Below are 26014 nucleotides of genomic sequence, written 5' to 3' on the forward strand. Positions count from 1 at the left end.
CATCCATCCAGCCATCCAGCCATCCAGCCTTCCACCCATCCTCCCTCAGTGGACAGCAGTCCATCCTTCTATCCTCAGTGTCTTTCAATACCCTGGTCCACACATAATAACCATTCAGTTATGTTTCCATCCATCTGCCCAGCACTCCTCCGGTCCACACCCCATCCCTCCAGCCCTCCCTTCCTCTCTCCCTTCCTCCATCCATCCTTCCCTTTGTCCCTCCGCCCCTCCACCCTGTCCACCCACTTATCCACCTCCCCGTTTACCCATCTCTCCACCCCGCAATATTTCTTGACAGCTCACCAGGGACTCAAAGATGAATAAGACATGACCCTGCCTTTAAGGAGCCGGGGGGTGGGGGAGAGGGGAATGGACTCTAGGGAGCCCAGCTCAGCTGGGTTCTGATCAGAGCAGGCCCTGCCTAGGGCGGTGTGGGGGTGGGGTGGTGGCGGGGAGGGATAACAAGCCCCAGCTTCTGTTCCCCATTTTCCCCATTAAAGAGCTTGGGCAGAGAGGTGGAGGAGCCGGCAGTGGGAAGGGAGAGGCTTCACTTGTCAGCTGCTCAGCAGGTACAGTCAGATTTAAAATGTCCCCAAAGAGTGTCTGCTGAGAGGTAGGGGGTGAGCACGCTGAATTATTTCCCTGGTAATTGGCACTGAAGCGGCTGCAGACATCCTGCGGTCTGCATCAAAGAGCTCAGAGCCCTGCCTGTCTTTGTGAGGCTGAGGGGGCAGCTTGTCTGGGTCTCCCAGGATCTCTTCCAGCCCCTACCCGCCTCTCCCCTCCCTCTGTCCGATCCCCCTCCCCCACTCTCTCCCTGGGTTTCAGCATAAGGCAGCCTGGGGGGTGGGGCTGGGCACTTGCAGGTCAGAGTCCTGGCCGGCTGCTGGGGAAGGGACAGACGAGGACACTAGAGCCTCGAGGCCCTTCTCTGCAGGCGACAGTCTTGCCGGGGGCCCTGCCAATGATGCCTGGCAGGGCCTTTCTCCCCAAATGGCCTGGGCAAGGCCAGTGTCAGGTTTTCCTTTAATCTCGTCCCTCCCATGTGCAGAAGAGCCTCGGCTGGCCCTTGAGACGAACAATTGAACCGACTGGTCACATGTGTTTTGTAAACAGTTGGATCTTTCTGTGTCTGCATGGGGTTGTGTGTGTGTGTGTATGTGTGTGGTGTCTATCTCCCTGGCAAGGGCCGCTCCCAGGGCTTTTCGGGCTTGTGCCCGGGATACCTTTCCCACCACGGGGCCCTCTACCTGGTCTCCTTATGCCGGAGGCTTCTTCTCCCTCCCTGGGGGCAGAGTGCAGGGCCAGGGTGGCCTGGGGTGGAGGGTCCAGACAGGTCGGTTGGTTTCCAGTGGCTTCCTTCGTGCTACAGAACCAAATAGAGAGAACAGGTCCGAGGGAGCCCCTCGGTTGGCAGTAGGGGTGGGGATGATATGGGCCCCTCTCCTGTCCCCTGGGACTTCCCATCTCTGTACCCCGGGACCTCTGGGGAACACAATTAGAAGACTTGTTGAGTCCAGGTCTCCCGTCTCATACGTGGGCCGGCAGCAAGGCCAGGAGGGTTGGTGTTCGCAGGTCGCCCCTCAGCAGAATGTGAGGATCCTACCTGTCAGGCCTTGACTGTGGATCTGGCCATACTATAGGGTCTGCACCTAGAAACAGCAGCCAGGCCAGCCAGGACCTGCTATAGAATTCGCAGGGCCCAGTGCAAAATGAAAATGCAGGGCTCCCTGTTCAACATTATCGAGAATTTTGAGACAGGGACAGCAGACCGTGAAACTGAACCTGGGGCCCTGGGTGACTGCACAGGTTTTGCATGTGCCCCCGAGACCAGGACTGAGGCCAGTGCGGTTCCAACCATTGAGGAAGCAGCTGAGGCCTTGGGGTGACTGCCGCTCCCCGTGCCATGAGCCGCAGGGGACGGAGAGGCGAGGAGGACAGCAGAGCCTCATGCGCTGCCAGGGGCAGTGCAAGATGGTGCAGCTGCTGTGGAAAACAGTGATGAGTCCTTAAAAATGACATGTAGAATGACTACACAATCCAGCAACCCCGCTTCCGGGAATACTCCCAAAAGAATGAAAAGCCGGGTCTCGAACAGATCCTTGTGTATCTACAGCATGTATGGCATGTATCTATATGTTCATGGCAGCTTTCCTCACAATAGTCAAAAAGTGGAAATAACCTAACTGTCCATCAACAGGTGAATCAGGTGAATGGATAAGCCACGAGACCTATCTGCCTAGTGGAATATTATTCAACCATGAAATGAGACTAAATTCTGACACAGGCTACCAGATGGATGGATCCAGAAAACATGAAGGGAAATAAACCAGACACAGAAGAACAAACACTGTAAGATTGATGCCATTTACGTGAGGTACCTAGAGTTCAAGTTCATAGAGACAGAAAGTAGAAAGAGGGTGCCAGGGGGTGGGGACGGGAGGAATGGGGAGTTAGCCTGTAACTGGCACAGAATTCTCCTCTGGAATGATGAAAAAGTTTTGGAGATGATGGTGGTGATGACTGTACAACCATGTGAATGTACTTAATTATCACTGAACTGCACACTTAAAAATGATTAACATTCACGTGATGTGTATTTTACCACAATAACAAAGAATAAAAAGACAAAAGGAAAGAGGGGTGGGTGGTGTGGGAAGACAAGACAGTTGTAGGGGGTTGACAGCTGAGATGAGCTGGGGGCTGTGGAACTGCAGCTCCTGGTCCTGGAGTTCAGGGGTCATGTTCAAGGTGTGGCTCCCATAGCCCCGGGGAGGAGTTGTAGGTCAGTCCAGATAGGCTGGATCTGACTCCAAAAGTGCTGAGAGGCTACTTGGTTGATGGAAGCTCCTGGAAACCCTCTTAGCTAAATGCATGGCCTGAAAAGACAGCTGCCTCATGGAACCTATTCAGGGTGTCCCGATAAGGGAAGACTGAAGAGAGCATGGGGCATTCTCAACCTCGTTGGGCTGGGGCCACGAGACTGTGTCCAACATGGAGGCAAAAATCTCTGAGCACTGACTGAGCTTTGTTCTCATTTGTTTATTAGCAGGAAAATACCCTAGTGGGACAAGGGGCTGACTTTACCCTATTCATCTAGAAGTTTCTATCTGTGCCTTCCTTTCTCTGCCTGCATCGGGCTCCCTTCCCATCAGAATCCCGACGTGTTCTCACCAACACCCACCCTCACCTCCTACCCCCCCAGCATGGTCTTTGGCATCTGCCTGCCCTGCATTCAAATACAGGCATCTCAATGACCCTGGGCCTCAGTTTCCTCTTCTGCAAAATAGGTGGGTGAGGATCCTTAAAGCTTGCAGCAGGTGCCTGACTCAACAGATGGTGGCCATGACGGTTATTACACAGCAAAATGCTTCGTCTCTCCCGGGCCCTGGCTCAGTGGAATTGAGGGCTCTGTTTGTTGTCAGCAAACAAAGTGGTGTGAGGAGGCGGGGGCAGTGAAGGAAGAAAGGGAGGGCACTGCCTGGGGTATCTCTGGCCGGGCAACTTTCCTCTTTGCTGCCTGCTGCTCCCCAGCACTCAGCACTCAGAACATGCCAGAGACATTTCGCTGGAGAGGCAGAAAAAGAGATTGCAGGCTTCTGGCAACACCAGAAAGTGGGCATTTTCTCGTTTGGGAAAGATGCCAGCCCTCACCCTCTGTGGGTGGAAGTGACTCTCACCTGCTGAGCCAGTGGATGCTCTTTGCTCCAGGGCTAAGGAACAGCTAGGGGCAGGGCCTCTGCCTGGGGCTGGGACATGGCAGCAGGACTCAGTTCCAGGCTTGTCTCCTCCTCCAAAGGGGCTCTGAGTTTTGTCTGCCAACCGGTCATCGTCATCCACTCCCGCTCCCTTGCCTGGGTCGGCCTAGGGGTATCAGTCCAAGGAGACACAGGTAAACGGGTTCTGCTAGATTCATGCCTCTCAAAGTTGGTCTCCCAGCGGGGAGTGTCAGCATCATCTGGACTTAAAAATGCACATTCTCAGCCCCTCCCTGGACCTCTGAGTGAAGCTCTGGGGTGCGGTCCAGGGACATATGTTCTACCAAGCCCACTGGGTGATTCTGATGCTGCAGGAGGGTGGGGGCTATGTCCCTTTTGTCTACCACTGAACCTCAGCCTCGAACACTGCACTTCACAGCCCAGTAGCTGCCAGTCAATATTAGGTGGATGAACTCTTGTTCCCCAAGGGGAAGAACATGACCATCTGCTGGGCCTCAGGGTCGATGCAAGCACCGAACTTACCTTCTTACATCATCTAAACGACTCCTGAGGCAAGCGCCACATCTGAATCCTATAGGAGTCATGACTAACAGCAGTGGTAGGAGTTTTACATGTGCTTTCAGGGTTTTAAGTTCCACAACAGCCCCATGAAGGAAGTATTATCCCCATTTTACAGATCAGCAAGTAGAGACAGAGCAGTACCCATAATTTCAGGAACTAAGTAGTAGGGCTGGGATTTGAAACCAGTGTTCAAAGTTCATGAACTTTCCACCTACATGTGGCCTCTTTAGGAACTACTTGGGCTATCTGATATTTGGGACAAATCAAGTCACTTCTGCACTCTGTAATTTTTACAGATGGCATAGAACCCCCTCCATCCCTAGCCACAAGAGTCTCATGTCCAAAGGTTAACTTGTGAGTTGGCTGCCTGAAGACTCAGAAAGCAATCCTTTCATTTTTATAAAGAAAGGATTTCTAGGTTCCCAAACAGCCCACAAAGAACCCTTGACTCCTGGCAGCTCCCAGACCCTGGTAGGGGGTTCGGCATCCATGTCTGCCCTAAAGCTGAGCGCTTCTGGGTTAATATGTGATGAAACTTCTTCAGGACCCTATCAGCCCTCTAGGAAACACATTTGGGATTCAGCCTGGAGGCTGCAGGGGTTGGGTCCCTTTCCTGGACTAGGTCTGGTCTGGGCATGGGGTTCTAGTGGGAGCTGAGTGTGGTGGCTTGTGCTACATCAGGTCTGAGGGGTCTAAGGGGGTGTTGGTCCCAGCATGGAGATTCCTGAGAGCTGAGGGGCAGAGGCAACAGGTCCTTACAGACTGGATATTTGTACATAGGGACCTTTGGGGGCTGTATTTTCTCTGCCAAGCAGGTCCTCATCGCCTCCTTATTTACTTACCTGCTATGGCCTTAGGGCTCTCACAATGGGTTTATCCTATTTGATATGTATTTTTCCATTAAAAATTCCATTGTTAGAAATGTAACATCTAAGGGGACCAACATCCCCTTAGACCCCTCAGACCTGATGTAGCACAAGCCACCACACTCAGCTCCTACTAGAACCCCGTGCCCAGACCAGACCCAGTCCAGGAGAGGGACCCAACCCCTGCAGCCTCCATAACACACAATTTAAAAATTATCCTGGGGGACTTCCCTGGTGGTCCAGTGGCTAAGATTCTGTATTCCCAATGGGGAGGGGGGCCGGATTTGATCCTTAGTCAGGGAACCAGATCCCACATGCCACAACTAAGACCTAGCACAGCCAAATAAATATAAATAAAAAAACATTGTCCTGCAAACTTTATAAGGTAGGGCAACAATCCCCTACTCCACTTCCAAGTCCCTCTCTTGGTAACTCTTAGAGCTCTTAGCCATCTCTGCTGGTGTTTACCTTTGTACTGAAATCTGCTGCTGATGCTATTTCTTGATCTTTCAGTTTTGTATATTATATATCATGATACAATCTATCATGATATTATTTTCAGTCTAACACAGGGATGCCTCCTGTCTGTGCATCCTTGTGTGCCTTATCTGCCCTCATGCTCTGGCTGGCACTAGCCCCTGACTGCAGCTATTGCCAGTATCCTGGGGACTCTCTTTGCCCCTCTCCTGTGTCAGCTCCAGTTTCCTGAGGCTCCATATCCTCTTTCCTGGTTTTCTCCCTTGTTTGGTTGGAGCACATCCTGTGGTAGCTGCCTGAGAAAGAATGTATGGGAGGTAAATTAAAAAAAAAAAAAAAAAAAAGAATCCTCACAAGTCTGAAAATATTTTCATTCTACCGTCATTGAGATTTGGGTGGATATAAATCCAGATTAGAAATCATTTCCTGCCAGAATTCAGAAGATACTTCTTCACTGTGTTCTGGCTTCAAAATTTGATTTGAGAATTTCAAAGCCATTGTAATCCCTGGCTCTTGGTATGTGACCTGTTATTAATCTTTTTTTTTTTTTTTCCCTCTTTGGAAGGTTTTAGAATTTTTTTTTTAGGATTTTTTTACCTGGTGTCCTGAAATTTCATAAGGCTTGCTCTAGGGGGGCTTACCCAGCAGTCCAGTGGTTAAGACTTTGTGTTCCAATGCAGGGGGCACAGGTTCAATCCCTGGTCAGGGAACTAAGATCCCACACACACCATATGGTGCAGCCAAAAAAAGAAAAAAGGCTTGCTAGAGTTCCCTAAAGTATTTTTTTTGTCTCTGCACTCCTCGCCACACGCAGGATCTTAGTTCCTCAATCAGAGATTGAACCTGCACCTCCTGTATGGGTAGCATGGTGTCCTAACCACTGGACTTCTAGGGAATTCCCATGTTTGCTACATTTTTTATTCGGAAAGACTTCAGACATATATAAATAACACAAATATAACATATAATGAAATATTATAAATATTACAAACCCACCAATCTATCACTGAGATGAAGGAAACATTACCAGTAAAGTTGAAACCACTCCTTATGCCTCTTCCTCTCAAGATGTATCTTGCAATCTGTTGTTTATCCTTCCTATGCGTTTATTCTTCCACTGCATAAAATATATGTTAATACATAACATTTTTGCATGTTTTAAAATCTCCACATAGATGGTGTCATAGCGTGTTTATTTTTTTCTGCCATCTGTTTCTTTGCTCAGCATTGTTTGTGAGACTCATCTCTACTGAGCGGGGCATGTTTGACTATCTCACAATTTATGGATCTTTTCTTCTGTGGATGGTATTGAGGTTGTTTCCAGTTTTTAGCTAGTAAAAAGGTACTGCTCTAAACATCCCATGGATATCTTTTGGAATTCACAGAGAAGAGTTTTTCTATAGGGCAATGATTCTCAGTTCTGTCAGCACATAGAGTCATCAGGGGAGCTTTACAAAATCCTGATATCAAGGCTGGGCCCGAAATTGATTAGACCAGAATCTCTGAGGGTGTGTCCAGCACGAATGTGTGTCAGGCTCATCAGGGGACGCCAATGCACTGCCAGTGGTGACCACCACTGCCCTGGACCACCGTGCGGTCTTCCAGCCAGCAGCGTTGGCATCATAACAGAACTTGATAGACAAGCATGCTCAGGTCCTGACCCAGACCTGGTGGGTGAGAATCTGTTTTAGCAAGACTTTGGGTAACTGCCCCGCAGCTGCAGGCCAGGAGCATCTTCATCTACAGGTATTGCCATGCGGCGGCTCACGAGGGTGGTGGCTGGCCACACGGCTGTGGTTTTAAGTCGCTGTGCCCTGCACTTGGCAGGTTCTTTCTCTATGGAAGTTCTTTTCCTTCAGTTCTGGGAAATATTCTTGTATTATTCCTTCCACAATTTTCTCTTTTCTGTTTCTTGGCTTGCAATTCTTATCAGTTGGAATCAGACCTGCATGGATCTGATCTTTTGGTTGTCCAACTGTCTTGGATTTTTCTCCCTATTTTAACATCTCTTTGTTTCAGTGTTTTACTGTCTAGAAGGTTCTCTCCCATATTTCCATTCCTTATAATGCATTTAAAAATTTATGCTATATATATGTTTTTTTTAATATTCGAGAGCTTTAACACTTCCTTTTAAAAAATGACACTTTCTTCCTGTCTCATGGACAAATACTTTCAGAGGAATGTCCTCTGACCCCTTTCTTCTGTGTATTGGAGTCTCTGTATCTTTGGCTGTTGGTTGTAGTCAATTGCTGGTGCCCCTGGCTGTTGTCACTGCGAGTGCAACACAGGAAAGCTAACAGGTAGCTCCACGCATGTGGGCAGGGCTTGGGACTGCGGGCCCCACAGTAGCACCTGGGTAGAGACTGGGGAATTGTCAATTTCAGGATCTGTCAATCTTTTCTCTTTACTGGGCTTCCCAAAGAGAAATTCAATAATGTCCTGTGTTGGGGGTGGCTGGATGGGGAACAGGCCCAGCTGTTGGCCAAGGAAGGGGGCTGATGGTCTCCTCCATTAACTGTTGCCTCACCCCAGCCTTTGGCTGGGCTTGGGGTTCCCAAGCCAGAATTCTTCTAGCTCAGCCTTGGCCAGCTGTAAACCATCTTCTACCAGGGTCAGAGAAGGGCGGTCACATGCCATCTGGGCTTGGGTCTAACCACGTCTTCCAATCGATACTATTTTCACATCCATCCTGAACTTCCACTTTAGGGATACCTGGTCCCTCCGTGTTCGAAGCATTTGGAGGATTCTGCAGAGCTAACTGGCTTGTTACCTGTTGGCTTTCTCCCTTGTAGACATTTCATGGGGTGGGAGAAGCTGGCACTAAGCAAGTTTTACTCTTCCATCTTCCAAAGTTTTAGACCTCTCTTACATACTGCCGCCGCCTTTGTTGTTGTTCAGTCGCTTAGTCGTGTCCAACTCTTTGTGACCCCACACTGTAGCACGCCAGGCTTCCCTGTCTTTCACCACATCCTGGGGCTCACTCAAACTCATGTCCATTGAGTCAGTGATGCCATCCAACCATCTCATCCTCTGCCACTCCCTTCTCCTCCTGCCCTCAATCTTTCTCAGCATCAGGGTCTTTTCCAACAAGTTGGCTCTTTGCATCAGGTGGCCAAAGGATTGGCGCTTCAGCATCAGCATCAGCCCTTCCAACGAATATTCAGGGTTGATTTCCTTTAGGACTGACTGGTTTGATCTCTTTGCTGTCCAAGGGACTTTCAAGAGTCTTCTCCAGCACTGCAGTTTGAAAGCATCAATTCTTCAGTGCTCAGTCTTCTTAATGATACAACTCTCGTATCTGTACATGACTACTGGAAAAACCATAGCTTTGACTAAATGGCCTTTTGTCGGCAAAGTGACGTCTCTGCTTTTTAATATGCTGTCTAGGTTTGTGAGAGCTTTCCTTCCAAGGAGTAGGTGTCTTTTAATTTCATGGCTGCAGCCACTGTCTATAGTGATTTTGGAGCCCAAGAAAATAAAATCTGTCACTGCCTCCACTTTTTCCCCTTCTATTTGCCATGAAGAGATAGGACCAGATGCCATGATCTTAGTTTATCGAATGTTGAGTTGTAAGCCAGCCTTTTCACTGTCCTCTTTCATCTTCATCAGGAGGGTCTTTAATTCCTCTTCACTTTCTGCCATTAGAGTGGTATAATCTGCATATCTGAGGTTGTTGATATTTCTCCCAGCAGTCTTGACTCCAGCTTGTGATTCATCCAGCCCGTATTTCACATGATGTACTGCGTATAAGTTAAGTAAACAGGATGACAATATACAGCCTGGACATACTCCTTTCCTGATCTTGAACCAGTCTGTTGTTCCATGTCTGATTCTAACCGTTGCTTTTTGACCTGCATACAGGTTTCTCAGGAGACAGGTAAAGCCATTTTTGTAGTTCATGCCATTTTCATTCCTTTAGGTCATTTTGGTGGGGTTCAAGAGGCAGAGAACATACAAATGTGTTCAGTCCACTGTGTTTAACTACAAGTCCTTGTCCATTTTACAAACATTTCTACACATGTACATATAAGTTAATATAACTCATTTTGATTATTTATACGTATACTTAACTTTTTATCTTTACATCGATGGCTTTGTTTTTCAACATTAGGTTTGTGAGTCCTTCGAACCCACGCAGATCTAGCTTATTCCTTTCACTGCAGCTTAGCAAGTGTTCCAGCAACCACTGTACCACATTTTTTTTCCCATCCGTTTCTCTACTTATGCATTTCAGACACACAAATGATTGTGGCCTTTTGATCAACACACTGGCTCAATGCAAATCTAATCTTTATTGTTTTTATTCTGAAGCATAACTTGTCACAGGGAAACAGGACTTTTTTTTTTTTTTAAAACTGTCTGCCAGCAACAAGGGCAAAAGAGCTCATAGTAGGGGGTCTGAGAGCCTGGAGAGGAAGGCCCTTCAAGGCCCAGGCACGGGGCAGGCAGGCAGGATGGGAGCGTGTGGGTACCACACACGCGCGTGGGCACGTTCTCTCTCCTACAGGAAGGGTTTTCCAGAAGCATCGCCTGCACCCTGAATTAAGTGTTTTTCTGCCAAACCGAGCCTACTGAAGAGGAGTGAATTAATGGCTTAGGGAGCTTTGCACCCCAGCAGGGAACTCAGCTGAAGGCTGCTCTTCAGTGAACGAATTCACAGTGTTCCCCAGGACCCTTTCCAGCTCCACCAGCCCCGCGGGAGGGCTTCTGAGAGACCTAACAGAGAGCCAAGTTCAAGAGAAGATCCTGGGCCAGGAGGGAGGTGACTGTATCCATGTCTGAGGGCTGCAGCACGAGGGGAAGTGGGGGTGGACCTCTCCTCCCACCTCCACTGGCCTCCTCTCTGGGGGCCACGCTCCTCGGGGAAGGGCCACGCTCCTCGGGGAAGGGTCACCCTCAGGCCTGGATGTCTTCCTCCACGAATACAAATATGGAGAAAGCCCCACCTCTGAGACAGCAGTGCACATTGGAAGGCCCCACGGGTGGGTCTGAAGGCCCTTCCAGTACATCCGAGATGACAGCAAACTTAAAACGAACAAGGGAGTAGGCTGGGGAGTGGGAAGGGCAATAAATAAAGGTCAAGGTGGAGTGGAGTGGCTGGGGCAGGGGTTGGGGGGCTCCCAGGAAAGAAGGGGTACAGAAAGGCACTGGGCCCGGGGGAGCAGACTCAGCCCCCCAAACACTGGTTTGTTGAGTTAGAGATCACGTCCGACAGGGCTGGCGGCCAAGGGCTCCAGGACTGGTCAGGAAGGAACCGGGAGGGGTCTGGCTCCAGCTCGCTCTCTCCCTCTCTCTCAAGCTCTTCCACTGTAAAGTCTGCCCCGTGCACCAAGCACACCTCTGTCCAGGGCAGGTGGAGGGGACCGTTGGAGGCCACGTCAGCAGCGGGGGCTGGCCCAGGTGTCCCTTTTACCTTTGACAGAGAGAGAAGAAAGGCCACAATAGAGTGAGCAGAAGCAGAGTCCCCAGGGGCAGTGTCAACTTTGGGAATGAAACGCAGGGAGGTGGACTCCTTGCTGGAGCGGCCTGCACCTGAAGCAGCCACCCCCTCTGAACTAAGTGGGGAAGTGCTGGGGAAGGCTGGGGCTGAGCCCTGGGCCAGCCCTGCTCTACTGCGCCGAGTCATTGCCGGCAAGTCGCCCACTCCCTGTGCTCCAGTGTGGCCGTCAATACTGGGCTAATCAACACAGGTGATCCTGGGATGCCAGCAGGAGCAAATGGACATGAGAGGGACCTTCCTGGTTGTCCAGTGATTGAGACTTTGCCTTCCAAAGCAGGAGGTGCAGGTTCGATCCTTGGTTGGGGACCTAAGATCTCACGTGCCTTATGGCCCCCCCGCAAAAAATCAAAACATAAACAACAGAAACAATATTGTAACAAGTTCAATATAAAAATGGTCCACATTAAAAAAAAAAAACTTAAAAATAAAAATTAAAAAAAATGGATGTCAGAACAGAAAACCTTCCAGGCCAGTCCTGTCCAAGTAAAACTTAAGCCCTGGAACCCTGTCTATGTGCTGGACCACACGGCACATAGATCGTCGAGTGGCCACTGGACATGTCCTGAAGACCTATGCAGGTAGGTACCCCACGTGGAGCCTAGAGCTTACCCTCCCTGCAACCCGGGAGGGACACAACATGGTCCCCACTTTAGTGATAATGCAACTGGGTGCCGAGAGATCAAATATTAGATTGAACCCTATGCAACTGCCAATCTTTAACTATTTTTGACCTACAAAAATACAGCTGCATGTGGTTTGACCTGACGGTTTGCCCAGGTTCCCATGGGTGTGGATGGCAGAGCTGAGGCTAGAGCTGAGGCACGCTGGATTCCAAACTGCCCTCTGTGGGGGACTGCAGGAGGCGAGGGGAATGTCTGCAGCGCCTCCCTCCCTGAGACCTGCCTCCCCATGTCACAGTCTGACTCTCTTTCTCATGCTCATAATGAGGGGGAATGCGGGAAGGGGAGGGGGTGGCGAAGGAAGAGTGGATGAGGGCTCCCACGGGGTTTCCTGGTGGGTGACTCCACCCCACCAGGCTCCCTCAGCCGCCCCCGTGTGCGGCAGGGGCATCAGCTGCTCTGTTGACCACACAGCGTGCGCCTGTGGATCCTCTGGCTGCGGAGGCACTCAGTCCAGCTGGGGCTTCATTCTGGAAGGAGGCCAGGGGCCAATTCTGCATCTGCACGCTTTTCTCCCACTTGAGAGTGAGGACCCCCTTATCTCCCGACTGCATGATGGTCCCAGGCCAGCTGGGGCAGGTGAGAGCTTGGATTCTTGCCCTTGGCTCCCACACCCATCAAATGGGGATAATAAGCCCCCTGACTTCTTGGCCAAGAGAATGAAAATTGCCTTTGGATGTGCAGGGTGGGCCGGGCTCCACAGGTCCCGATTTCACCCCTCTTAGGATCTGGGACTGCTCTGGCCTGGGCTCTGTTTGGGGCAAGCTGATTCAGCTTCTTCAGCTATGTGGTAAGTTTCTGGAGGTCTCAGAAACTGTCCCCCACCACACCCGGCCCAGGCTGGGCACACCCTCTGGTGGACAGTAGGCGTTCTCAGAGTGGAGTTCCTGTGACTCTTACAGGGACGGTGAAATACTTGGAAAGATTACATTTTATAAAACTGAGGATGCTAATAACTGCTGAGAACAGACAGAGATGGTCAGCCTTGAGATCTGGGTTCATTGTGGGCAGGGATGGGTCTGGCTCGCCTGGGTTCCCCCAGCACCTGGCACAGCGCTCAGTGAACGGGGGGAATTGAAAACATCCCCTAGCGCTCTCCAGTGTTGGAGCACAGGTGAGGACGAGGCAGGCTACGTGGAGGGGAGCAGCCCACAGGGGTGGGGGACAGATGGGGAGGAGGTGGGCGGGTTGGAAGGTGGCTTGGTACTCACCGGGGCCCTCTGGGTCCGGCCAGGGTGCGGGGGCCCCCCTGTGGGTCGGCAGAGCCTGTCCCGGTCTCACTGGCCAGGCTGCTCTGGCTCCCCGAGAGGCAGGCTGGCTGGGCGGGTGGGCCCCATCTTCAGTGACTCCACACTTCCGCCTGCAAGAAGACCCCGTGACTGGCTCCGGGTTGGGCCCTTTGGGCCTTGAACCGAGACAGGGAGGAACTCAGCCTGGACAAGGGAGCTGATCTAAAGTCTCCTCATTTGGAATTGTGACTTGTATCTATGGGACTGTCTTCCAGAGCCTCTCCCCCTGAGAATAGCCACCGCCTTCTCCCCTATTCACGTGGTTGCCATGGTCTAGTGGGACCCCCACCCTTTGGCCGCTGCTGACTGGCCCACAATCTTACAAAGACAACCGAATGGGCCCTTGGGTCATTTAGCTAAGGAACAAGTAGTTACCCACATGAAAATGGACAGTGCCCTTGGAGAAGGAGCATGTAGTAGGGGAATTGTGTGTATATCTGTTAATGCAGCAAGAGGGACATTCACTGCTGCCATTAGTAACTAAGGAATCCTCATTCAGACACAGTTGTTAGTCCCCGCCTGCTGAGAGAGCAGAGATGGGGTCTGCAAGATTCCACTCTGTCTTTCTGTCTCCTGGACCCACTTGGTCACAGCTGAGAGTTGGTATGAAGAGAAAGGGTGAAGGCTATGGTGGTGTGGACAGGGACAGAGGTATACAACCCGCCCTGGAAACCGAGGCTGGCAGGTGAGTTTGCTCCACATTTTCCTAAGAGAGAATCTTCAGCTTAAAGGGGACTAGGAGGTCATCTGGTCCAGGGACAGTTTAAACCCCATGCATCAGCCCTGCCTACTGACATTGATCACTCGGAAAACTCCATGGAGAAGGATTCTAAGGCCCATGTCAGGCTCTTTGGGAGAGAGTATCATGATCAACTAGTAATGTCTGCTATGGGCACAGGAGCAGAAGTAAAAGTATGTGTGCCAGGCATTTGGCATCCCTTATCGAGTGCAGATGGCCACCCCTGCAGGAATGCCTTCCATATCAATTCTGGCAGGAGATCACCCAGCTTTCCATTTCTTTTCAGCTTGGGGAAGTTATTGAAAAGCTTTCTTCTTATGTACTAAAAATCAGCCTCCGGAAACATCTTGCAAATATCCCAGTTCTAACCTCTGGAGTAACTGTGAATGAAGCTGGTCCTATTCCTGGGAAGGCCCTTCGTGTGTGTAAAGGAAAATGTGCCCCTGGGCCTTCTCTGCATGTACACCTGAGCCTCCCTTCCATCTGTTCATGGTGGTTTTTTATTTTTGGCTGCTCTGTGCAGCTTGCGGGATCTCAGTTCCCCGACCAGGGATTGAACCCACCACAGTGAAAGCCCAGAATCCTAACCACTAGGCCACCAGGAACTCCCTTTTCCATCTGTTCTTGAGTGGTGCCAACCCTGTAGCTCCCAGTCGTCCCAGCCAAAGGCCCACTTTGCCTCCTGGATCTAGAACTGTTCCCCCACCCCCCACCGAGGAGCTGCTGGGAAGCAGAAGCCACAGGAGGAGGAGAGCCACTGCCCTCGGGGCCTGGGAAGCAGCAGTGCGGCTCCCTGCACTTCCTGTCAGTTGAGTCAGTCGCTTACCTGACTCGCCCCAGGGCTTGTTGCCTTTCGGGTCCCTGACCCCAGCGGGCCGGAGTCTGTCATCCAGGCTGGAGGAGCTGAGATCAGAGTCGCTGTCGCTGTCGCTGGAAACCACTGGAAAAGAGACACCAGCACAGGAGGTCACCCCCCACTGGCCACTGCCAGCAGGAGTGTCCGACAGAGGGGACCAGGGCAGGCCTCCTCCTCCTGCCAAGACAAGATGGCATGGGACCTCTGCCGGTCCTGGTGTTTGGAGCATGGGGCTGGCAGGGGACTCCTTTCTGCCAGGCAGAGAGGTGAGTGCCGGGGCAGCCCATCTCCACATGTCACCCCCTCCCTGGGGCTGGATCAGAAGCTTCTTGCTGGGAGGAGCCGATTATCTGCTTTGGTGCAGGCCCAACTACTCTGAAGCATGCACTTGGCAATGCTTAAAACCATCCAGTGATGCCCTGCAGGAATAATTCCAGTCCTCGCTGACCTGACAGAGGGCTCCAGGCCCCTGACATTCACTAACTAGTAGAAGCTTCAGAACAACTCTGCAAGATAGGAAACAGCATTGTCCCCATTTCCCAGGCAAGGAAACTGAGGCCCTTGACCACAATGGGATGCTTACTCTGGTGGGCTGGCTCCACAGACTGTGTTTATAACCACTCTGATTCCACTGGGAGAACTGAACTCGGAGCCAGCAGGTCTGGGCTCTCATCCCAGCTCATCCAGCAACTCCCAGTGGGGTCTTGTGAACGCAGAAGGGAGCCAGGCTGGTGGGGCTGGAATCCCGGGAGAGGGTAGGGGAGGGGGAGCTCCCATGGTGAACACCCACTGTGGTAGAAACACTCTTTTCTGGACTAAATGGGACCATATTTGGCTGGTTAGTCAACAGTGGGAGTCATAATACAGGATCTATTCATACATTAAACACTCTATTTTTATTTTAAGCATAGAAATGTACATCCACTTGCCAATCTTTTGATGTAGGGCTTGGGTGCTTCTTCGAGATCAGCCCACATGGTCTTTCATGTCTAAACTGCATCTATATTGCATTGCCTGTGATTCCCAGATTCCATTTCTTTAAAGTGAAGCTGAGCTTAAGTGGCTCCAATGGTAAAGAATCTGCCTGTAATGCAGGAGACCCCAGTTCAATCCCTGGGTCAGGACGATCCCCTGGAGAACGGAATGCAATCCACTCCAGTATTCTTGCCTGGAGAATCCCATGGACATGTAGCCTGGCGGGCTACAGTCCATGGGGTTGCAAAGAGTCAGACACGACTGAGCGACTGACACTTTAAAGACACAGCAAAGCAAGAGCCCAAACTCCCACCCTCCTCTATTTCTTTAGCCTCATCCCCCACAACTGCACAACCAGCTCTTCTGCCTGAGGCTTCTCCGGCCCCAGGCCACCTGGAGCTCCTGCCAAACTGTCAGCACCTCCTGCAGGGACTGGCTTTCCTCTCCCCAGAATTCCCTGCCTACCCTTCTCCTCCTGGCTTAGTTTGGGTACCACCTCCTCCAGGAAGCCCTCTATGGTCTCCATCTGGTTGGCTGAACACGCTGTGTATTCTGTTACACCTGCAGCAACCAAACTTTCTGCTCTAAGCGTTGTGTGTGTGTTTTCCCCCAGCAGACTTGGAGGTTCCTGAAGGCAGGGGCCAAATCACACCACGACTGAGCCTAGCGTGCTTTTCCCACAGACCTGATCCTGGGGGTGGGGCAAGAGGGGTGCTAACGGTTTGTTTCCAGCTTTGCCTTCCTCTGTCTGCTTAAGGATTTTGATCTTTCTGCTGTGTTTCTCTCCTCGCCCTCAAGGCAGAGATCTGCTTTGGCTTTTTGGGCTTTCCAGATCTAGAATCAAAAGGAGATGGAGACTGGAGGGGTTGGGATCCACACGCCCGCCCCATTCGTTATATTTGAGAAATGTAAGTAAAGGTCTGACTTATTTTGCAATTGCTTTTTAGGTCCCAGACTGGGTTTCTTTGATCAAGAATCCACTGAGACCTGATTTTATGGGCATTCGTTTTATAAGCAATTACGTATTTTTTGACTCACGCACTGACTGACTAACCATCAACCCTGTGGGTCCCCAGACAAAGGGAGTGTGAGGGCCAGGAGTGAGCAAGCATCTCTCCTTTGGGGCAGGTGCAAAGGGATCTGGAATATTCTGCCCCCGCCCCCAGCAGGAGGGTGTCCAGCAGCCTGTTAGGCAGTAGGAAGTCCCTGAGGAGAACACAGTGACTGATCTCCACGTTGGTTTTCTCATCTCTCTGGTAGAGATGCTTACTCCAGGACTCTTGCCTGAAAAATCCCACAGATGGAGGAGCCTGGTAAGCTACAGTCTGTGGGGTCGCAAAGAGTCGGACACGACTGAGTGACTTCACCTTCACTTTCATTCCTTCTTCCTGACTTGGAATGTTCTGTCTGCCCCATGCTGGATATGCTGGATCTTTGTAATTCTAGGGTGGAGTGGGAAATATGAGGCTGGGGCAGCAGGGGATAGCGAGACATGACATGGGGCTTCATGATATGGAAATAATACCTGGATCCTTTGGTGCTAATGAGCAGATGCCACAGGGCATGACGTACCAAGAGCTTGAAAGAGACGATGGGAAAGGACATCCCAAGACTCCGGGTTATGGTGGCCAGCCCATTCACCCCATTCCTTCACTCTGCTCCCTGTCCTGCCATCTGTGGTACCTGGTCTCAGTGTTGGGTTGAGAGTGGGCTTAAGTTGCAAGAATACTGCTGAGCTATGTTGCAAGAGCGTGTTTTGCTGGGCGGGGTATGTCTCGTCCAAAGCCCCAACCCTGGAGGTGGGGCTCAGGTAGCATGTTGCCTGGTTTCCATATGGTGCCTATGCCGTGCAAGGTTTAGAAAAAATAAACCTCCCCAAGTGACAGTCAGTGGGCTTGTTCTTTGTCTCCTTTTATAGAACCCCAAGGGCCATAGCCGTGGAAGCGGGGGAACAGCCCTGGATGACAACGAAGCTCACAAAGGTGTCGCAGAGCAGAGAAGCAGCCAGCCGAGGCCGCGTTCCTTTTGAATGCATCTCCCTTGGCTCAAGCATTGCTGTTCATTGTGTCTGGGATTTCAAGCAGGGGGCCAAGCCTCAGCTTAGAGGTCTCTGTGATGCAAACCCAATCCTGTTTCTAATCCACTCTAATAAACCTCATTCGAAAGGAAGAGCCCGAGGAAGTCGGCAGTGTCGACACCTGGCCTTGGCACTTACTGTCATTGGGAAAGAAAGATGCTGAAGAGACAATGTGGAGAACATCCCTGGACGCTGCCCAACGCAAATGCTGTCTACCCCAATTCTCCTCCAGCAGCAAAGGAAGAAGTTTTTCTTCCTCCTCCCCCTCCAAATGTCGCTGTAAAACCCAAACCTTGGTTAATTTGCCATTCGATTGCTGTTGCCACCTTTCTCTCTACACGGCAGCTGCAATCGTAAATCTTCCAGGTCTATTAACAAAGCTTTTAGGCTCATAAATCTTTTGGCCCTTGCTCTTCCATCCTCAAAACACTCTGTGTGTCTGAAGGCTGATTTTTTACCTCTAATTCCCCAAAGGCTGAGTCTAGGATGGCCTGGTTGGTGACAAGTGCTTGTATTCTGCCCACGCTTGATTTTTCAGGTTGAAAATGGGAAAACACCAGGGAGAAGACTGTCTTGATAGCTTCCCCAAGAAGGAGGTGTCACCAAGTGGATTCACTGGAACTCTGCCAGGAGGCAGGGAGGAGGCCCCCTGCTGCAGTGGCCTGGGCCCCTGGACCACTTGCTTGGGGACCTGGCATCCCTGAGATTTTCCCATCATGCAGGGCTGCCCCACTCTGCCTGGCTCTCATCAGCAGCAGCGGACAGCACCAGCGCCAGCCATGCTCACTTCTCTGGGTTTTATTTATTTATTTTTTTTTCTCTCTTGGATGGATTTGCAATTTGATTGTCACCATGGAAACTTGAGTTTTGGTACATGAAAGTGGGGGGAAGTCTTCCCTTTTGGAAAGTCTTTTCCAACTGCTGCAAAGAACATGTGTGGCAGCTGCTGGCTTGTGGAGAAACCTTGCCTGCAATGGTCCAGGGGACAGGCAGGATGTTGGCTACGTGACCTCATAGCCCTGCATTAGGATTTAGGGAATCTGTTTCCTGGCTCTGATCTGCCAACCTCTCTCTTTGTGACCCTGGGGGCACCTCTCAGGGCTTCACCACACACAAAACAGGCCGACCTAGACAGCCTAGACACTCTGGGTCTTGAATCCTAGGATTCAACTTCAGATCAGCTTTGTTCCATCAGTGGAGAGATCCCAGTGCCCCTCTCTGGCTGAGAGGCAGGGAGATGTGATTTCTGGGCCACACGACATCCGCCTGCCTGGCACAAGGACAACCAGCAGCCTGTGAGCTTGGGAGGCCCTTGTGAGTTGCTGCTGCTCTGCTTGGAGGCTCCCAAAGCCCCCAGAAATTATGGGAATTAGAGAGGAAGAGATATTTTCAGCAAACATTCTGCCAAGGCAAAGCAGATGGTGGAAAATTTTGCATGCTAAAAACAAAAAAAACCCCAACTTTTATTGTAAAGGAAAGATAAGGCCCCGGGGAATGCAGAGGCATCCCCAATTAGCCTTACCCAGCCCACCAGGCTGGCGCGGCTGCAGAGAAGAGTCAAAAAGATGTCCCCACGGGGACAGGTGATAGCTGTGCCACCCGCAAGTGGGGCCAGGCTCACAGCCCGAAATCCCACCAAGATGCCTCCCACGTCTGGGGCTCCGTTTGGCGGCAGCAGGAGGGAGGTGTGGGGGTGGTGAAGAGGCACTGGCTCTGAGTCAGACAGACTGTGTCCTGGCTCTGCCACTTGCCAGCTGTGTGACTTTGGGCCAGTTCCTTCACCTCTGTGCTTGGCAGGCTCACCTATGAAAGGGGGCAACGATGGATCCTTTCCTGGGTTATTGTGAGCATTAGCAGAAATAACACAGGCCATGTCTGGCATATGGCAGATGCTTGATAAAAAAATAAATAAATATTTATTTGGGGAGCATCCTGAACTCATGGCCCACACCATCTGGCATGGGGATGGCTTCTGGACTCAGCATGTTCGATGCCCAGGCCAGCCTCACGGGGGTGGACTCTCCTTTTCTAGGGGAACTCAGATTTCCAAGTTGTGCTTCATGAGACATTGAAGGCATTGGTACCGTCAGAGTCTGTCTGGAGGCTGAGCTGGATTGGAACTCAGGACTATCTGTGGCTGGAATCTCTACTCTTTCTTCCTCGCTCAGGATGCAGGGCATCCCTTGGTCTGGGCTTATCCCAAGGGCTCTGGGCCCCTGAAGGCAGGCCAGTTCATCCTCAGTCCCTTCAACATGCTTTTTCCCATCAGGCAGGAGCTGCCATGTGGGTGAGAAAAACACCCAGTTCACTCCCAACATCTAGGGTTGAATACTGGCTCTGCTTTGGACACTTCTAGACAAATACCTTAATCTCTCTGAACCTCAACCTTCTCATCTGTCCAATGGAGACGATAACAAACACAGTAAAATAAGATCAAGGAGGACGCAATGCGCTGCGAGTTTAAAAAGCTATTCGAGGGACTTCCCTGGTGGTCCAGTGGCTAAGACGCCTCACTCCCAGTGCAGGGGGTCTGGGTTCAACCCCTGGTCAGGGAACTAGATCTCATATGCCACAACCAAGAGTTGGCAAGCCGCAACTAAGACCTGGGGCTGCCGTTCAGTCGCTCAGTCGTGCCCGACTCTCTGTGACCCCATGGACAGCAGCACGCCAGGCTTCCCTGCCCTTCACTCTCTCCCGGCGTTTGCTCCAAGATCCCATATGCTGCAACTAACGATTCCAGTCCTGCAATTAAGACCCAGCACAGCCAAATAAATAAATATTGAAAAAACTATATGAGCCTATAAATATTTTTCAAAATGAGATTCCAATTCGTCCTCTAGGAACCGACCCAAATCGTGCCTGTGTTGGAAAGTTTCTCTCGCCCAAGGACGGAAGACAGCCCCCAACCCTGCTCTCCCTACGCCTGCTGGTCCCTCTCACACACTCCCTGGCATTACACTGTGTTTCCTACAGATGCCTGCCTTGACTTGCCCAGTTCTACCAGAAACCCCTTCAGGGCAGGGCTACATCTTAATCGGCGTCTGCCTTCTTCCCTCAGCCCCCAGTGCTGGGCCCTGGGCCAAGCGGGCACTCAGTAAATACTTGTTGACTGCTTTCTGAAAAATTCTCCCCAGGAGAGGACATGGCATCTCATGGAGACGGCAGGATAGATGGTGATCAGCGAGGTGGCGGCCAGCCAGCTAGGGCTGGGCGTTCAACCAAGCAGGTGCCTCCCCTTCCCGAAGGACACTTGGGTGGGACAAGCCAGGCGACAGGAGATGTGGCCTCAGCCGGAGCCAGGGACGGACTAATGGAGGGGGGCTGTCGGAGACTGGTTGCCATGGACACGGGATGAGTGGGCTCTGGGGAGGGGAGTGCACTGTTCACGAAAAACCTTTTCTTCTTCCAAACCCGAGACCCAAGGATAGGTTCTCCCTTTGCTTCGGAAACTTCCCCCAGGGCCCTAGAGAGTAGGGATCTGAAAGGAAGAAAGAAAAATAGCCTCAAGCCCAGGGAGCTTGATCTCCTAAGGATGGGCTGAGTGGAGTCAGAGAGCCTCGGAGTCTGTCTCCCTCCCTCCCTCCTGGCCTGGAGTCTGGAGATCCAGATGACCCTCCCTTGCCAGCTGCCTGATCACCCTGGGCCTCATTTCCTCCCCTTTGAGGTGGGGATAGTTGCAGGACCACCACAGAGGGAGGGTGAGGCTGTGGGACCTCCTTCCTTGGCTCCCCTTCTAGGCTGCCCCCGGGACCTTGGCAGGGACGGCCCAGACCAGGCCAGGAATTGAGAGTGGGGAGTGGAGGATTTCTCCTGCTTGTTTATTCATTGCCATTGATTTTAATTAACTCCCTCCTTGGGGCTTGCAGAGAGACAGGAGGCACCGGATAATGAAGAAGTATCCTCCGATCGATAGAGGTGTGGTCGCCAGCATTGACATCCTGTGGTCCTGTCCTGGCTGGAGGCGCTCCAGAGAGAAGAAGGAAATGGACAGATGGAAGATAAGAACAGATTCTGCCAGAGAGAACACAATACCACTACTCTGTAGCGGGAGTGGAGAGTGGTCAGGCAAAGAAGTCAGGGAGAGCTTCCTGGAAGAGGTGGAATTGAAAGATGAGCGTGATTTTGGCAGGTAGAGATGCTAGGACTGGGGTGAGCCAGGCATCCCTGACAGAGGACAGGAAAGGCAAAGGCCAGGTGGTGGGCTTCTTTGGGGGCCAGGACAGGCTCAAAAGGAAGGTTCTAGACTCAGGCACTTAGGGGACGAGGGGCTGGTCTGGTTTGGGTGTGCTCTGCAGTATTTCCCTCTGGCAGGTTATTGCTTCTGATTCATGGCAGAGATGCAGCAAAGTGGGTGCGTACCTCCTGCCGGCTCCTCTGCTGGGATGTAAAATGTGCCTCATCCACTCCATGACGTCAGTGCTCTCTCTCTGTCCTTCTTTATGTCTCTGTGTGTCTCTGACTTCATCTCTTTATGCCTCTCTTGCTGATGGTTTAAAAAAAATCTCTCTCTGCCTTTGCCTCTCTTGTCTTTCCCTCTCTTGTGGGTCTTTGTGTCCCCACGGTTCTAAGTCTTCCTGCGTTGGTCTCTTGGCCCCTCTTCCCATTTTATTGGTTTCTCTCACTCTCCCTCTCTGCCCACCTGTCTCTGGGTCTCTGTCGGGCACATGCCCTCAGAGTCTGGCCTCAGGGTGCGTCCCTCAGGTTCCCTCATCCTAGAATCTCAGCCCCTGAGAGCCCCATGGCATCTGATCTCATCCTGGGTGTGGGAAGGGCTGTCAGCTTTGCCCAGACTCCATGTGGACCCCAGGGGCAACTGAGGCAGGGGTAGTCCAGCCCCTCTTTCCTGTATGGAGATCACTGGGCAGACAGACACTCTCTGCTTCTGCTGCCGAGGCTGGACTAGTGAGTAGAAATCCACCAGCCCCCCGTGATGGACAGGAGGTCCAGGGAGAGGGTGGCGGAGCCAAGTGCACCCAGCCCTGTTATCTCCAAGGGCTTTATTGGAGTCAGATGAGGCAGGCGGGCCCAGATTTATTCTCTTCACCCAGGTCCCCAAAGGCCAAGAAAACTAGAGTAGAATTAAGTTGTAGGTTCACACGGCAAGACAGGTGAGCAGCTGGAGAGGGGAGCACTGTACTGCACTTGGCAGAAGTTCTGTGGTCATCCAGGGCTTCCCAGGTGGCTCAGCGGTAAAGAATCTGCCTGCCAAGCAGGACACGTGGGTTCGATCTCTGGGTTGGGAAAATCCCTGGAGAAAGAAATGGCAATGCACTCCAGTATTCTTGCCTGGAGAATCCTATGGACAGAGGAGCCTGGCGGGCTACAGTCCATGGATTCGCAAAAGAGTCAGGCACGATTTAGTGACTATTATACAATAGCAGCAGCAGCTGCTGAGGACATCTGCTTAGCTAGAGCCAGGCTGCCTGGGGTGGGGCTGGGCCCTGCTCTCCCAATTCAGCTCAGATGGGGATTGTGGGGTGGGGAGGCGGCAAGGAATCCCAAGGCCTCACCTTGCAGCTGGAGTCATCTGATCAGCTGAGGCTGTCATCGGGTTCGGACAAATTAGAAACGACACCCATGCCCCTGTCCTCTGTGGTGTGGCTAATGAGCGCCTCCTGCTCTTGGGAAATCAAGCCCCCAGCCAGTGAGGACACCCAGGACAGGCCAGAGGGCTGCAGAGGCCGGGGCGGGGCGCAGCAGTGGGAACAATGGTGGCTCCTGGCTGCTCAGGGCTCCTGTTCTGGGGGTGGCCCCTGCACCGAGCTAGTGTTTGGCTTCACCGAGGACTCTGAAGGTCAAAACAAATTAGTAACACATAGGCTTATCTTTCAAAACACAGCCACGTAAGATGAGGTTAGGGCCTCTGTTTCCCTGAGACTTAGGAAAAGGGCAGAGTTTCCTGAACACCGTGGGGATTTCTTATTCTGCCCATGCCAAGGTTACAAGGCAAATTATCTGACCCCTCCAAGCCTTGGTTTCCTCTTCTATAAAATGGGACAACAGTAGTACCTCCAGTACAGGTATTTGGGGGGTGGAGTGTTGATCACACGAATACACAAAACCCAGCATGGGCTGCAGTCCACGGCAGCTGAGGCCTGAGACCTGCTTCTTTCGCCCATAGGCCCGCGGTGCCCAGGCCCCCATCTGAGCCTGGAGGAACCGCGGCCGCCCAGAGCGCCGACTGTCCGTGTCTGCCCCAGCAAGTTCCTCAGCGGGCTCAGGAGACTGAGCACCACTCCCTGCTTCTCCTGTCCCCGATGGCATGGATGGTATTCCTGTCCCCAAACGCCTAGTGGGAGCCACACACAGGACTGTCCAGCCAGGCCTTTTTAATTTATTTTCTGGACCCAAACCACAGACCTACACCACGAAGACCTGGGTCAGTGGGGCCGGGCTGGACACACAGCGCCCTTCTCAGATTATGCAAAGGCAGCCTCTCTCTCCTCTCCTCTCTGAACAACTCTCTCTAGCTTGTATCTGGTGGTTTTTATTATCTTCATACATGAAAAAATCCCAGGCACTTCCAACTCCCCAGGATGCTAGAACCCATGCAGGGTGTAAAATGAAGGAGACAGGGAAGGTGATGATGAAGCAGGAGAGACGATGCTGGGCACAGGACTGAGAGGGAAGTTCATAGGCCCTTAGCGACTGTTTACCAGGAGCGCGGGGAGGGAGGGGGTGCTGGGCGAGTGTGCTGGGATTTCACGGGCCGCACATAGCAGGACTGTGTGTGTGGGCACACACACGTGTGTGTGTGTGTGTGAGTCTGTGTGGCTATTGCTGAGATGGGGCTGGTCCTTCTGGTAGAGACAGCTTAAATATATAGTCTGAGAGCTGGTATACCACCTGCCGGAAATCTCTGCACAGAGTCTCATCCCCCTGGATTTAGGACAGTGACATAGGAAAGCTGGAAGAGCACAGACTCTCTGTCCCGGCCCCCCTCGCCCCATCCTACTCATAGGGAAACCAAGGCCCAGGGAGGAAGAAGGACTTCCAAAAAAGTAAAGTTTTCTGACCCAGGGGCCCCATTAAGATAGAGGAGCTCAGGACTTCCCTGGTGGTCCAGTGGTTAAGACTCTGTGCTCTCAACGCAGGGGGCCCGGTTTGGATCCTTGGTTGGGGAACTAGATTCCATGTGCTGGAATGAAGGTTTCTCATGTTTCAAGGAAGATCGGAGATCCCATGTGCCACAACTAAGATGAGATGCAGCCAAATTAAACAACAACACGATCCCTGAGTCTGGAGATCCCCTGGAGAAGGGAATGGCAACCCACTCCAGTATTCTTGCCTGGAAAATCCCATGGACAGAGAAGCCTGGTGGGCTACAGTCCAAGGGGTTGCAAAGGAGTCAGATACGACTCCCTCACCCCTCCCCTCACAAAAACCACAGGGGCTCTGCAAGGCCTGACCTCTGAAGTTCTTATTGACGAGGCCCTGGGGGTGACGGTGGTGGGTCACCTCCACAGAAAGCACAGAACCACTGTGGGCAGGATTTGTGGAGTCCGATCAGGAGGAAGGACCCACGGACATGGTCTGGTCAGGCTCCTGCCTTCCTCTGGTCAGGTGAAGGGGCGGTGAGTGAGGCGGGCTGGATGTGAGAACTCTCCACTTCTACGGAGATGTGTGCCTGCTTTTTTTGGCAACAGGTCTAACTTCTAGTCTCTCGCTTTCACAGGAATGTAGAAACAAGAACAATTTCACTTTCTTTGGATTAGCCCACCAAGGGCGATGATCAAAGAGCATGAGAGATGGACTTCCCTGGTGGCACAGTGGATAAGAAGCTGCCTGCCAATGCAGGGGACACAGGTTTGATTCCTGGTCCGGGAAGATCCCACATGCTGCGGAGCAACTAAGTCTGTGCACCACAACTACTGAGCCTGTGCTCTAGAGCCCGAGAGCCGTAACCACTAAGCCCGTGTGCCATGACTCCTGAAGCCCGCCCGCCCGCCTGTCCTAGAACCAGCAAGCCACAACTCCTGAGCCTGCATGCCTAGGGCCTGTGCTCTGCAGCAAGAGGAGCCACCACAATGAGAAGCCCACATCCTGCTTTCTCTAATTAGAAAACCCATATGCAGCAACGAAGACCCAGCGCAGCAATTAAAAAACAAAATAACAGTACCAACTATCTTAAAAAAAAAAAAGCATGAGAGACAGTAGGGAGGGGTGGCGACTGGGGCAAACCAGAGACTGCAGGGTCTGTGTGAAGGGGGAAACTGCCACTTAGCCTGTCCAACTTATCCAGGGAGGGGCAGAATGGCCAGACCTTCTGATTTTC

The 26014-nt window shown here is 51.9% G+C and overlaps 1 protein-coding gene across 1 annotated transcript in view; it reads right to left on the bottom strand.

Moving 5' to 3' along the window:
* Nucleotides 1–9899: 9899 nt before the first annotated feature.
* RPH3AL (rabphilin 3A-like (without C2 domains)) overlaps nucleotides 9900–26014 on the bottom strand; it is a 119191-nt gene continuing 103076 nt past the window's right edge. The window contains 5 exon segments of the mRNA XM_010861350.1: nucleotides 9900–11036; nucleotides 13015–13038; nucleotides 13041–13121; nucleotides 13123–13163; nucleotides 14658–14771. Coding sequence (XP_010859652.1) covers nucleotides 10791–11036; nucleotides 13015–13038; nucleotides 13041–13121; nucleotides 13123–13163; nucleotides 14658–14771 — 506 coding nt within the window. The 3' untranslated portion in view covers nucleotides 9900–10790.

The sequence above is a fragment of the Bison bison genome, unplaced genomic scaffold, assembly GCF_000754665.1.
Source record: "Bison bison bison isolate TAMUID 2011002044 unplaced genomic scaffold, Bison_UMD1.0 scf7180017864472, whole genome shotgun sequence".
Classification (NCBI taxonomy): domain Eukaryota; kingdom Metazoa; phylum Chordata; class Mammalia; order Artiodactyla; family Bovidae; genus Bison; species Bison bison.